At 39.2% G+C, this 15,006-nt stretch overlaps 1 protein-coding gene across 2 annotated transcripts in view; it reads right to left on the bottom strand.

Annotated features, from left to right (window-relative positions):
* Window positions 1-15,006, bottom strand: part of Lrrc28 (leucine rich repeat containing 28) — a 78,434-nt gene that overhangs the window by 46,533 nt on the left and 16,895 nt on the right. For both annotated transcript variants that reach the window (XM_070043160.1, XM_070043161.1), the window contains exons 4-5: window positions 14,579-14,616; window positions 13,661-13,798 (exon numbers count right to left, since the gene is read on the bottom strand). In XM_070043160.1, the coding sequence (XP_069899261.1) occupies window positions 13,661-13,798; window positions 14,579-14,616 (176 nt within the window). The remainder of the gene's footprint in view (window positions 1-13,660; window positions 13,799-14,578; window positions 14,617-15,006) is intronic.

Genomic DNA, 15,006 nt, shown 5'->3' on the forward strand with positions numbered 1-15,006 from the left:
TATTCCCACACAAGTGCCTTCTACACTAGAAAGCCTTCACAAGGAAAGGTCTCATCAGAAGTGGTAAAACTAAAGGAGGACAAGGCCATTCTGGTTTGAAATGACTGAACACCAACAATAAAAAAAAACAACAACTATGTGTGACTATTGTTCAAGTCACTGTTAATGCTTCCTTTGTATTCACTTTCATTGACATATACAATGCTACCAATTATTTGAGTCCACATATGTGAAATCTCTAGAAGAAGGAAAATAAAAGAGACAGAAAACAGATCGGAATCTCTGTCTCGAGAGGAAGTGGAGACTGGCTTAGGTGATGGTGATACAACTCCAAAAATTCACTCACAACTTAGAATTTACAATTGTATTCGAGACACCAATGAATCTTCACACATGAATGTTATAGTGCCTAGAATATCCCTCCTCAACAAACTTGAGAAGGTTTTGACTTCTTAAGCATGCATGCATTAAATCCATTTATCCCACACTGTGACCAATCCAAACCCTGCCATGGGGATCCCAAGTACTGAGATTAATAGTTCATTCCTATATGTCAAAAGTCTCACAAAGAATGGAATACATTCTCTCTCAATGAAAATATACTTCGGGGGGCTGGGAAGGTGGTTCAGTGGTAGAGTGCTTGCCTTGCACGCATGAGGCCCTGGGTTCAATTCCTCAGCACCACATAAGCAAAAAGAAAAAAGCCAGAAGTGGTGCTGTGGCTCAAGTGGTAGAGCGCTAGCCTTGAGCTGAAGAGCTGAGGGACAGCGCCCAGGCCCAGAGTTCAGGCCCCACGACTGGACTCCAAAAAAAAAAAAAGAAAGAAAGAAAGAAAATATACTTTGGAATGATCTGCCTCTAGTTGTACAGACAAAGGTCACTAAGTTGGACAGTTGTCCCTCTTCTGACACTGAAAGGTAGAGATCGGAAGTACATGATGGTTTGAAGAACAAGCAATCCAGGCCTCGGTGTTTAGGGTTCTACAAAATGAGAGGAAATGAGCCTCAAGAAGATTACATGAGTGCCAGACAAGCTGCAGCAGTGAGAAAGAAAGTGAGGACCAACAGGAGCATTGTGGGGCTCATAACTCAGAAAGAGGGTATAGCAAACCCTGCTAGACTCAAGTGTTAGTGACACTTACAGGACAAGATAGTCAAGGGACACCACAGTCACAAGCCATGCTGCTGCTGGTGCCAGAGCCACAGTGTAAAACCAGGCTGTCTTCTTTCATCTCCTCCCAGAAGCACTTTACCTATGTGTATCATTACCAAGAGTTATGCTATTTTGAAAGATATTACAGATATTGAATAAAATCCACAACTTATTTCCATGCACTATTTATCAAGAGAAAATATGTTTTCAAGCTTACAAAAGAAAGAAATTAAAACCACAAATATGAAAGGTGATTGTTTAATTCTGAAAAAAGGAAACCATACATCATTTTGTGTGTATGCTATGTTTGAACAAGATAGACTTTATATAGACAGGGCAGTTTAGGCCAGTTCCCTTGAATAGTTGGGGATGGGCGAAGAGCAAAGCTCACGTAACGTAATCTGTGTTTCACTCAAATCCCCATCGGTCCATTTACTTAAGAAACCCATGCTTCCTGGCTGGGCGCCGGCATACCAAACCTGCCGGGTCGTGCATGCTTTTTATTTCTGTTACTAAATTAGGAAACCAAAGCCGGCGAAGTCTAGGCCAATAACAAACTGAAAAAGCTAGGCATCATTAGTCTGTGAGTCTCCTTAAAAGCCAGATCATTATAGGATATTTAATTTTTAATTAGACATACCAAAGTAATTTGGCCTAATAAGGAGCATTACTAAGAAATAATTAAATGAAGACAAAAGGGAGAGATTCCAATGTTTAGCATTACTCTTCGGAATAGCCTTAATTGTGAAGCTGAGAAGAAATTAGCTACCACACTTGAGGCTTAGTGTGCCCATGGCTGACACGAAGAAATAGCCATGCTTTTCCGAGCAGACAAAAGAAAATGTGAAGTTACCACAATTTTTACAAAGCTAAACTAACACTCTGCTCAGTTTAGAGAAACTATGTAGAATATTCAAGGAGACTTGAGTAAAGACACACAATGATTTCAAGTAAACAGTCACCTTACTTAGGATATATAGAGAGGAGGCTGAGATCTGAGAATCAAGGTTCAAAGCCAGCCCAGGAGAAAAGTCTGTGAGATTCTTAGCGCCAATTAGCCAACAAAAAGCCAAAGTAGAGGCGTAGCTTAAGTAGTAGAGTGCTGTCTTTGAGCAAAAAAAGCTAAGGACCCAAATTCAAGCCCTAGGACTAGCACCCCCCCCCAAAAAAAAAGCATGAAAGGAATATGCATGAATTTCCTCTTTGAAACATTTAACTGGTCTCTAATTAGTACATTATAAGGCTTTTTAAAAAAGATAGCAGTTGTTAATTAACATTTCCAATAGTCTTTTAAATATATCCTCATACTTTTGTCAAAAGTCAATGCTTGAATCCTGACAGTGCAGGGGAGGATTTTTCATTCCAGAAATATTTGGATATTTTCTTTTTAAAAAAATATTATTATTTATTTATTTATTTTGGTTGGTCGCGGGGCTTGAACTCTGGGCTTGGGCGCTGTCCTTGAGCTCTTCAGCTCAAGGTGATCTCTCTACCACTTTAGCCACAGCGCCACTTCCTTGGATATTTTCTTATAAACATTTTGTTAGTCATAAATTTCAAGGTAGTATTTATTTTGGTTGTATCGAATAAAAAATGAGCATTTGCTACAAAATCTTCATTTTTATGTGAATGTTTATGCATTTAGAAACATTCTAAGTCCTAGTAGTTTATAAACGTTTATATGTATTTTTCAGCATTTTTATCAGTAAACTTCAATTTATGAGAATGACAATGAACTCATAGTAAAAGCTATCTCATTTAAGGAAAATGAATCCGTATTTGGTTAGAACCTACATATTAATATAACATCCATAAAATTGATGATGCTCCTTTAAAAATAAATACCATGATACTAGTATTGGTTTAGAAATTCAAACTGAAGTGATGAATGACACACTTTTTTGAAGTTGAAAAAGGAAAAAGACACCAATCCGATCTGTGTGTTAAGTCAGGTTTCCATTATTGAAACAAAGGACCTGAGAAAACAACTTAAGTAGGAAAGATTCACCAAGGTTTCAAAACACCGCCAGGTGCTCTGGCTGAGGTGAAGCAGAACATGACAGCAGTGGGAAACACGTGATGGAGCAGAGCTGCTCACCTCATGGTGACTAGGAAGCAGAGAGCAAGTAATAGGAAGGGGCCCTTCAAAGGTAAGTCCTCAGTGACCTACGCCATTCAACAAGGGCCCACCACCTCCCAACAATGCTACCTGCCAGGGACCAAGTCCCTCAACACATGGGCCTGTGGGAGACCTATGGATGGAAACTGTAACCGCCTGCCAGACTAAGCTCTTCCAGTATGTCAGGAGCAGGGCCTCAGCACATCATCATCTAAGAAATAGTGAAGTAATATTTGTTCTTGGCATATGAGGGCCTTCATTTCTGGAACCCTCATTTGCACAGCCTCAGGTTTGATTTCAGGTTTGCTCACTACCTACAAACAAATGCACAGTGAAAAGTACAACTCCTTAAAATTTATCAGTCTCTGCTTAAAATAGTAATTTTAAAAAACAATAAAAGGATTATTAATATGAAACAGAATTGCCACGCCCACTGTGTGCAGAGGCTTTAATGGGTAATAACCACAGTTTTTAACTGCCTCTCATTGTGACAACCCCTTGGCAAATTATAAAGCTTTTCATTCACTAAACCAACCATCATGTGTAAAATTACATCTTATTTAAATGAAAATTTTAATAAGGTTTACACAATTTACAGATGACAAAAATCACACTCAAATAACAAATGAAAAAATTTTGATGTTTTATATATTTAAGATCTTAACTTTTTCTTCTTTTCCTTTTTGGCAGTAGCAGAAGTTTGAACACAGGACTCAATCACTTGAGCCACACCCCAATCCCATTTGTTTGGCTCTTGTTACTTTTCAAGTAAGGTCAGCCTCCACTTTGATCCTATTTACACTTGCTGAGAAACCAGGACAGGCAGGCACATGCAACCACAACAGCTTTTATTCCTTCATAAAAGACTCATGAGCCTATTGCCTGGGCTGGCCTGGAACCTCCATTCACTCAATCTCAGCCTTCCAAGTAGTTACATTTGTGAACCACCACTCCTGGTGACATTACTTCTAATGACATATTGGGGGCTTTACCTTTGGCTTTACATTGTGCCAGCTGATTTTTTTTCACAATTAGCTAATTTGACACAAAAGTATAATTTTCTGATCTTGTCACAAAACAAGATAGTGAAATCAAGGTGGTATCAATCTATTGAAGCTATAAAATAAACAGAAAAATAGAATTCCTTTGTATCTAAAACTGCTTTCTTCCCTCAAACAGTGGCTAACTATTATTAACATAAGCATGTCTGATACTTGAAAGATCTTAGAAAAAATGAACTGTGAAGACAACTTTTGTCAGAATATCCAAGGGTATGAAATTAGATTATGCCATCTCTGAAACACAAGCTGATTTAGATACAAAAATAACAACTAAATCTCCGAAGCTTCATGAAAACTAAGAAGCTAAGAAAACATAGTTTGTAAGTTCTCAAGAAAGTTCATCCTGAAAGATAAAGAACCACTTCTATATTCATCAAGTTTTTTTTTTAAATTCTACTTCCTGGTATTCATCATAAAAAGAAATAAACATGTAAGAATTCAGTACTGTCTTCTCTCATGGTGACCACAGTTTTGGCAATTTATTTAAGTGAGGGACTTTACAGAAATGGTCCATCAGATGTATTTGAGAGAGAGAAACCTGGAATCCATGTGCATGACAGACTAGGAAGCGGACACATTTCAGAGACAAGAAATGTAAATATCCAAGCCCCACTTGTCCCTGCACCCATTGCACAGCATCGCAGGTCTCTTGATAGGTGTGACTCCAACTTCCTTTTTTTTTTGAAATGTGTGTGCCTGTACTGGGTCTTGAACTCAGAGCCTTAGGTACTGTCCCTTAGCTACTTTGCTCAAAGTTGGTACCCTACCACTTGAGCCATACCTCTCCACTTCCAGCTTTTTTTGCTGGTTAACTGGAGAGAAAAGTATCTTGGATTTGTCTACTCAGGCTGGCTTTTATCCATAATCCTCAGATTTCAGTCACTTGAGCAGCAAGAATTACAGGCATGAGCCACCAGTGCCTGGCTTCCTTCAACTTTCTTTCTTGTCCTCTGTAGCATTTCTCTGTCTTTCTGTCCCCACATGGCACTGAACTTGCAACACATCCCAGTGTCATAAATTATTTGGATTCAGGCAGACAGAAGACTCCTGGCATGAGGAAAGTTTGGAAATGATGTCAGCTGCTTTTAAAGTTCTTCACAAGGGATAGTCCAAGGAAAAGGCACAGTGAACCTGTGCCAGAAGCCTGGTTGACAGCCTCTGCCATTCCAAGTCTAAGGGACCTACTTCCCTTCTCGTCTCTTTTTCAAAAATACGATCACAATGCACTTTTGTTTTTCAGACATTTGGCAAATTTCCTACCATTTCCCTTCACACCTTCCCTAAAAAGGAATATTTTCTGTAGTTGGCACTGAGGAGGATACAGGGTCTAGAAAACAAAACTTCTTTTTCTTTTAAAAGAATTTTATGGACATCTTTATTCTAAGGTTTTTGCCAAATTGTCAATGTTTATAAAAGTATATAAATAAAGTTTAAGGGCTAGGGCTGTGACTCAAGTGGTAATGTGCCTGACTACCAAATGTAAGGTCTTAAGTTCAAGCTCCTGTACTGCCAATACTCAATACTACTACTACTAGTACTACTAGTACTACTACTATTACTACTACTACAATTTAAAAGGCTTAGCTCTATTTTTAAGCAGATTGTACAATGTACAGTAATATATAGTAAAAGAAATATGTACTGTATATGAATTTATGTACACACTGAAATAGAATGTATGCAACTATAAAGTTACCAAAGTATATTACTTTGCTAATAAAGTACTTAAGTAGAACACATTTTATGTATGTTAATGTCATTGAAAGAACAAGTTCTCTTTTTTTGTTTGTTTTTTGTTTATGTGGAACTAAGGGATCAAATCCAGGGCCTCATGCATACTACTAGGCAAATACTCTGCCACTAAGTCACATTCCCAGCCCCTGTAAAGAACAAGCTCTGAACATTAGCTTCGACTCTAGTAGACAATATATTCCTAAGTCCTTCTAGCAAGTAGATTGGAAGAGTACTTGCCTTACATGTGTAAGGCCCAGGGTTCAATCCCCAACACGACAACAAACAACACGGTATCTCTAATCCCTTAGCACGGCAGTGAGGTAATGATTACCTATACTAGCACACTCAGTTCTTCATCTCTGCCTAGTCTCTTCTTTGGAAGTATACAGTTTAAAACATTAGGCAATAAATTACCATTTGAAGCCTGAATCCAGACTTTGTTCTCCTTCCTAGCATTCTCTTTTCTCCAGCATACAACATGGTCATGATATGTTCTGATCCAAGACAGAGTTTTTCATTAAGTGGAAGGAAGAGAGAATTTTTCAGGTCTCCTAGATAATGCTACAAAAGACAAAATAGACAAAATCATATACATGTTTAGCCACACACGTGTAGCATGGAGACTATAGAGGGGTGCTCTGCCAGGCACACATTCTTAGATATTTTTCCACAGAGCCAAGAGCTGTCACTGGCACTAATGGGTAACCAGTGAAAAGTTAGTCTCCCAGAAGGGAAAATCACTCAGAATTACTGTGGCATCTGTCTAAGGAGAGGTGCATGGTGTTTTGGGGTTAGTACTAAACACAGAGGAACAAGCACAAGGAGATGTGAAGCCAGGGTTGATCCCATGTTCCTGGACCACCTAGCACTCCTAGAAACTGTGACACAGGGAACTCCATGGTAGCACACCTTGGCCATACCTGTAACTATGGGGTGACACAGGTACCTCTAAATCTCTGAAGAATTACTATAGCTTGAGCTACAATCTATAAGCCTACAGCTGATAATCAGTCTCCAGAAATAGGGTAGCAACAGAACTGCTCAAAGGGACAAGAGTCTGGTTTGCCGGTAACCTCTGGAGGAAAAAAGTGATCTGCTCCTTTCTCCTGTCTCTACATTAAACCAGTGGACAGAGATTCAGAGCACTGGGGTGGGGGGTGGGGGGGAGGCAGGGAAGGATGTGACAGGCCTAAGAAGAGATGCTGAAGTTTATTTCAATAAAACAAGGCCTAACTGAAGAAAAAATATTTTAAGTAATAAATGTGAAGTCTGAGTTTTAGGAACAATTCTGTTGGTGAGAAGCAGAACACATCTCTGCGCTTGTACATACTTTTAACCATTAAAGTAGAATTCGTTCCTGTTTTTAATTTGGGCTAAAAATCCTTCCTTTTTTGGTGTATAAAATAACTTTTCAAGGATAAAAGCATTTAAAAAAATAACCAGGCTGATTTATATGCCAGATGTAAGAAACCTCTTTTCTGGCTCCTAAGTTACTTTTTGTTGTTTGTTTGTTACCATGATCTTTGTCTCCTGGGAGTTCACAGAGAGCTGACGGTCACAACATCAGTCAAGAAAACCTGACTGTCCAGGATTAGCTTAGTGGATAGCACAAAGTAGTATTGGAACCGAAGACAGGTCAATAGATACTAACACACACACACACACACACACACACACACACACACATACACACACACACACACACACACACACACACACACACACACACACACGGATTTAACAAAAAAAGTTAAGTTTTGGTGACTTGCAGAATAATAAATGACCTAATGTGTAACAGAGTTTGAGACAAAAAAGAAATGTGGGGCAGAAAATGTTTTAGGAAAGAGCAGAAATCTTTCCAGTTTGTAAATCAAGAAAACCCCAAGAAGGATATTTAGAAATCCTAAATTGAATGTATCATAGTCAAGCTACCATATGAAAGCCATCAAAGACAGAGAGGAAAGTTTCAATGCAGCCACAGTACAAGACATTACCCACCGGGCATCAGTGGCATGAAGGAAAATGAGAACAATGGAGACCAAGAGTCAATGGAAGGTCACCTCTGAAGAGCTAAAAGACAAAATCTGTGTGTGTGTGTGTGTGTGTGTGTGTGTGTGTGTGTGTGTGTGTGTGTGTGTGTGTGTGTGTGTGTGTGTGTGTGTGTGTGTGTGTGTGTGTGTGTGTGTGTGTGTGTGTGTAATGTGGCTTGAATTCAGAGCCTCTCCTTCCCGCTCAGCTTGCTGGCATTCTGATTGGCAGTGGAGTCTTAAGCACTTTCCTGCCTCTACTGACCTTGAACTTTGACCCTCTAGGTCTCAGTCTCTTGAGTAGCCACAATTAAAGGTGTCCAGTGTCCAACTCAAACCAGAATTCTACACCTAGAAAAAAATTATTCTTCAACATAAAACATATGATACAATAGCACAAAGGAAGGAGAGGAGATGGAAGTGTACTACTGTCAGGTTCTTATTTATATGAAGCGGTACAGGTTTTGAAGTGTAATGTATTACAGGTGCATATTGTGAGCCCTGGAACAAAGCCAACAAAGGAAATGAAACGGAACACTAAGACAAATTCAACCCAGGAGGAGACAGAAAGGAGGCACGGGAGAACCACAAGCTAACTGTGGCAGGCAGTTGGGGGAAGCGGAAATTAATGCCAATTTAAAGTTAGAAAATCCAAAAGAGATCTCACTGCAACACAGGCTGGATAAACTACACACTCACAGTCCTTAAAACCTGTCATAGAGATGAGGACACATACAGGAGAGCTAAACCAAGTCCAAAGAGTGATAGGCCCATTTTAAAAGGCAAGAGACCTACGCTGTTGACTGAAATAGAGGACAAGGAATCTGCCACAGCAAGGTTTAAAGAGAAGCCAATGCAACCTGAAAGAGCTCAATGAGGACAGGCAGAGCAGGGTAGAACTCAGAGGACCCGCAGATGCAGGTAATCCTCTCTAACACACACACACACACACACACACACACACACACACACACACACACACACACACACACACACACACACACACACACACACACACACACACACACACACACACACACACACACACACACACACCTTCCAAAATGAGAGCAAGACAACAAGACACTGAGATGTCTTCACTGTACTACAGGCTTTCAGCTTGGGAAGGCTTAGGGGACAAAGGCCACACAGTGGGAGCTGTATAGAGGAGCAGCATGGTGGGAGAAAGCAAGGGGCAGAACTGTAAAAGGCAATGTGAATTCCTCAGCCACCAAAAAGTGGCAGCTGGTCCGTATAACAGGGAGGTTCCTCTGAGGATTCAAGACTATTTGCAATATCCTGTAAACATATGAGAAGCTACTGATGGCCACTAGTCAACACAAATTAAATTAAATGCTAATTAAAAGATCATTGCAAGGGCCAAAGGTATGACTTAGCAGTGTCACATCAGCCTAGTGAGTGCAAGGCCCTGAGTTCTAAAAACTCCAGTAGTTCCCTCTCCCCAAAGAGCAATACTCATTAAGATTGCTAAATACAAAAAATATATATGAACAGAAAGTAACAAATGCTGGAAAGGATCTCTTACATATGGTTTAGAGGAGTGTAACTAGTACAACCATGCTAAAAACTGCTGGACAATTTCTTCTAAAGGATTAAGTACATACCTACTCTATGAAGCAATATTCCTCACTGGGATATTTATTCAAAAGAAATAACATATGTCCACCAAAAGCCTTGCACAAGAATGTTATATTAGCTTTACTCATATGAACACAAGTCTAGAAAAAATCTCAACAGGAAAATACACATTGCAAATTCATTGTTGAATAGTATACTGCAACAAAAAAGAATTAACTATGTTATGAGCAACAGCATGGCTGCACCTCAGATCAGTAATTTTCAGTGAAAGAAAGTAGACACAGAGAAGATACTAAGTGACTCCATTTATATTCAGTTCAACAAGTCATGTGAATCCCCAATGGTAGAAGTGTCTTGCCAATGTTCTTCACGTTTCTCCTTGTCTCTGTGCCTCATTCAGGATAGCACTAGCACTCAAAAGGGAAAATGCACATCTAATGGACAGGCAGCAAGCATATTACAAAAAGGCCAAAAACTGGTGACAAAGTAAAATGAATCCAGAGACATCCTGCCATTCCTGGCAGTACTCGTGAACTCAGGACCTAACAGTTACAGTAGAGTTTACTGTGCCATACATACAACAGTCAAGAAAATAGCGAAGTTCAGTACACAACCGATGCTACACCGTAACCCAGTTGTTTCAAGCTTTGGAGGTGGCTGGCATTTTCAGTTCCTGGAAGCCAAGTAGTATAGCTTAAGCACAGGGACCTTAAGATCAGCACTGAACTGGCATGTAAGGAAAGTTTCAAAGTCCTCTTCCCCTTCTCCCTGCTTCATCTTTCTTTCTTTTTCCATTTCTTAATCCACATAGCTATTTATCAGCCCTTTGCACAGTACTGCGCAGTAGTCCAGAGAGAAAGACAAATTCATTTTGCCCCTTTTTTCCCCCTGCTTTCCTGCTCCTTCCCTTCTCTCCCATGGGTGTTTGCTTGGGTCAGGCATTTACCTATGCCTGGGCAGTCAGATGAGCAGAAAAAGCAATGGTACATAGCACACAATGGTAGTGCCGGACAAGGCAACAGGACAGGGGAGAGGGAACGTCTGAGAAAAGCTAGAACTAGATAGCAGCCCACATATCAGGACCTCATTCTGTGATCGTGTGTGTGTGTGTGTGTGTGTTTGTGTGTGTGTGTGCAGATTCTAGGGCTTGAATATGGGATCTGGATGCTGTCCCTGAGCTTTTTTGCTCAAGGATGGCACTCTACCACTTAAGCCACAGCCCCACTTCTGGCTTTTTTAGGTGTTTAATTGGAGATAAGGGTTTCCTGGACTTTTCTGCCTGGGCTGGCTTTGAACCACACTCCTCATATCCCAGCCTCCTGAGTAATAGACAGTTATAGACATGAACCACTGGCATGCAGCCCTGTGATCTATGCTTTTATCTGATTTTAAAACTCTGTATCTATCTAGACTTTTCAATTTTTTAGTAGTTGATATCAAATTAAAGGTTTAAATAAACATGCTAAATGGTACCTTTTTCAGGGAATGTAGGAAGAAGTATACGTAACAGTACAAACTGTGGAGAAGGGGCTGTCAGTTGGGTATCAGCTGGTGTCTCCAGCATGACAATTCCTCAGATTTCTTTTCTACAGTTACAATACTTCTCCAGGGCATGTCTCCAAACACAGGCAATCATCTGGGAACTGTACTCTGTCCTTTGCCCATTCAAACTAAAGCAGTTCTAATTACAGCACAAGGAGAAGAGGTAAGCAGGAGGCTCACCAGGCCATTCATAAAGCCTACTTAGTTCAGCTCAAAGCTCCTATTCCATAGAGTTGTTCCAGAATTAGTCTCAAAACAAGCAAACAGAAGCACAGACAGCAGTAAAACTAGAAAAACAAAATTTTGAGTAAGCCCCAACTCTACTGGGTAACAGGTCAGATATAAACAAAAAATGATGTGAAAATAATCAGGAAATACATAACCTGTCCTCAGTTATTGGGAAGCAGTGTTACTAGAAGTACATCACTAACCTCAGAGAATAGTGGAAGGAAATGACCAAACTCTACAACACATTGTTCTTTTTTTTTTTTTTTTTGTCAGTCATGGGGTTTGAACTCTGGGCCTGGTCGTTGTCCCTCAGCTCTTCAGCTGAAGGATAGCACTCTACCACTTGAGCCACAGCACCACTTCTAGTTTTCTGAGTGGTTTATTGGAGGTAAGAGTCTCATGGACTTTCCTGCCTGGGCTGGCTTTGAACCGTGATCCTCAGATCTCAGCCTCCTGAGTAGCTAGGATTACTGGCATGAGCCACTGGCACCCGGCAACACATTGTTCTTATATAGAATGATAAAACACATGGGACAGAATTCTAGGTTTACATCTTATTTTATGTATATAAAAAGAGCTCACAAATAAAGTATTATATCCATGTACTTTGGCTCTCTAGCCTGTTTACGTGTCATATACAAAAACTTACGAGCATTATGTTTGTTGATACATTTCCTAGGTAACCCTCAAAAGGGAACCTAACTTTCTGGTATCTGAGGATATAAACTTGCAGAAGGCTAGAATGAGTACACACTGCTGAGCCTGCTCAGATACAATAAGCCCTAAAGCAATGATTTGATTCTAATCTGACTAAAAATTTTCACAGTAAACATAGTTAGAAATGAGACATTTGCAATGTAAGGTTAAAATCTTATTTTTAAAGTGAAGTCACTGCTAGATGGATGTAAGTTGTATAAATGGCATCGAATCTATTAAGGCAAATGTATAAAGTCTAAAAATTAGTTACTACACTTTCTCTTGGAAATATCTATGTTTGGAAGAAATTCTGGAGAAAGTTTTTCATTTACTTATTTTCCCATGGTACTGAAAACTGGACCTAGGGCCTCATGCATGCTAGGTAAGTACTTTACCACTTGAGCTACACCCTTGGCCCCAAAGAAAGGAAGTTTTTCATTTATGGATTTCACAGGCATAGATTTAACATTCTCATGCCCTGCCCCCCCAAATTCTTTTTTGTTAAATTTTATTTTATTTTATTTGTGAACATACTGTACAGAGGGGTTACAATTACATGGGCATGATAATGCGTACATTTCTTACCAAGCATTGCAGCCTCCTCCTTTGTTTACCCTTCTCATCCCTTCCCAGCCTCCCCCCTGATGTTTTCTTTTTAACTGTTTTTTTTTTTTTTTTTTGGTCTTTTCTTTTTTGGTACTGGGGATCGAACCCAGGACGTTGCACTTGCTAGGCAAACACTTTGCCACTAGGCTACATCCCAGACCGCCCCCCCCCCCAAATTCTATGACAGGTAGGAAACTGTAATTTTGAGTCACACACTTCACTTCAATATAATGAAAGACATTGATATCCCTAAAAGAATTTGAGTAAACAACAAACCCAGCCTTTGTGATACCTGTATCTGTCTCTGCTCCCTCCATAATTACCTAGTAACATTCCCATGATACCCAACATATACTACGTTTATTCACACGCTCTCTATATTTACATAGGGAATGCTATCTGACTGTGGAGATCATAAATGTGTGGAGTCACAGCAGAGGGTACCTGATACCCTCTCAAAAATGCAAAATGTTTAATGGTGGGTAAAGCATGTGTAGAACTCACAGTTATATGACTCAATTCAAATTGTACTACTAAATTCTAGCATGATTCCTTAGTAAAGTAAATTTGATGGACACCAGTTACTTACCGAGATGTGGGTACTAGGACAATTCTATCACAAAGTTCACCTTAGTCTCTTATGCGAATTGAGAACTGAAGTAGTTCTTTATAGAGGTATCAATAGCCCCATTTAAGATATAAATGTGCCCCTTATGCTGACATCAGAAGAAAACTCTAAGTCCTATTTTACCTACATTCCTTTCTCTCATCTTCAAACAATCAAATACTTGCAAGTTACTTATGTCCACAACCCACTCCCTAAGCATACAGTGAGCAAGCAACAGGGGTAATTTAGGATAGACAACAAACTACTGTATGCTGTAGACTAAGATTACCTGGAGGTAGGAATTGCAGCTGGTTATTAGCTAATCGAAGATGACGTAAAGCTTTCAGACGACCAATTTCTGGGCAAACAATTTCTAAGGCATTGTCACTAAGATCCAGACACTGGAGTTTTACAAGAGACCCAATAGCTTCAAAGAGAAGAGAAGGGGGAAAGGTGAAATTAGTCTGACTTGAGAGTGACATCGAGTTCAAGTTGAAACATTTTAATTCTTTACATTCCCATATTGGTTGTTCTCAAAACACTAAAAACACAGGTCACACCGAGTTCTACAAATCTGACAACTATTTCTTACCTTGAAATAAGATAAACTAACTTTTAAAAAGAAACAAAGACAATGTAAAAGTTGTTTGACTAAATAAGAAATTCGAGAAGTAGCCATGTGGTACATGAACGTAATCACAGGGCTAAGGAGGATAAGGCAGGGAGGACTCAAGTTGGAGGCCACCCTGGGAGGCCACTTAAATTGGAGGCTATCCTTGTATAGGAGACCCTACCCCAAACAAACAAAAACAGATACACAAAAAATGTTCTGGATTTATTAAATGAAAAACTTGCTTTGTTATTTACCTAATATTAATTTACCTAATAAATTACCTGACCATTAGAGCCAATTTAGATTTAGTCAAAATGCTTGTGTGTGTGTAACACATTGTGTGGTTACTTGATATTTATAAATTAGTTCTAACTTCCACATGAGAGAAAACATGTGTCCTTTGTCTCTCCAGGACTGTATTGAGTCAAAATTCTTAACAGAACTTAGTGAAAGTAGTTTTGAAGCATGTACATTTGCTTTATAATTAAAATTCCCTAATACACCAACTAAAATAGGGTTAAGGAGATGAGCTGTTCTATTCAGAAAGCAAAGCTTTACTTATGTTGTCTTCTAAAAAAATGTAAGTATGCTTACCTTCTGGAACCACAACTATGTTATTTGAATGGAGGTACCTGCAGGGAAAGGGAAGATAAAAGTGATTATCTAGTATCTCTGCCAGATAATCAGTTACAAATGCGGAGTGCGAATTTCATCAAGAATAAATGAGACAAAACTTGCTTGCACACCCTGCTTTTAAACATCAACACAAAGTAAGTCATCACAGCTAACTCATGGTCCTTTGCAAGAAATGTTTTATGCTAAGATCATAAATATTTAATCTATTGATATTGTTGTATTTTCCAACACCATAAAAAATTATTAGTTTTTTCAGTCATGTAAGTTATTCAGATTTTTGTAAATTCCCCCATTGTATATTAAAAAAAACCAATACCAGTTGTATAAAACCAGATACAACTTTTCATTTCTAAAGGATAAATTCGGATAATAAAGGTATTGTTGGC

This window comes from Dipodomys merriami, unplaced genomic scaffold (assembly GCF_024711535.1).
Source record: "Dipodomys merriami isolate MVZ:Mamm:240054 unplaced genomic scaffold, mDipMer1.0.p SCAF_33, whole genome shotgun sequence".
Classification (NCBI taxonomy): Eukaryota; Metazoa; Chordata; class Mammalia; order Rodentia; family Heteromyidae; genus Dipodomys; species Dipodomys merriami.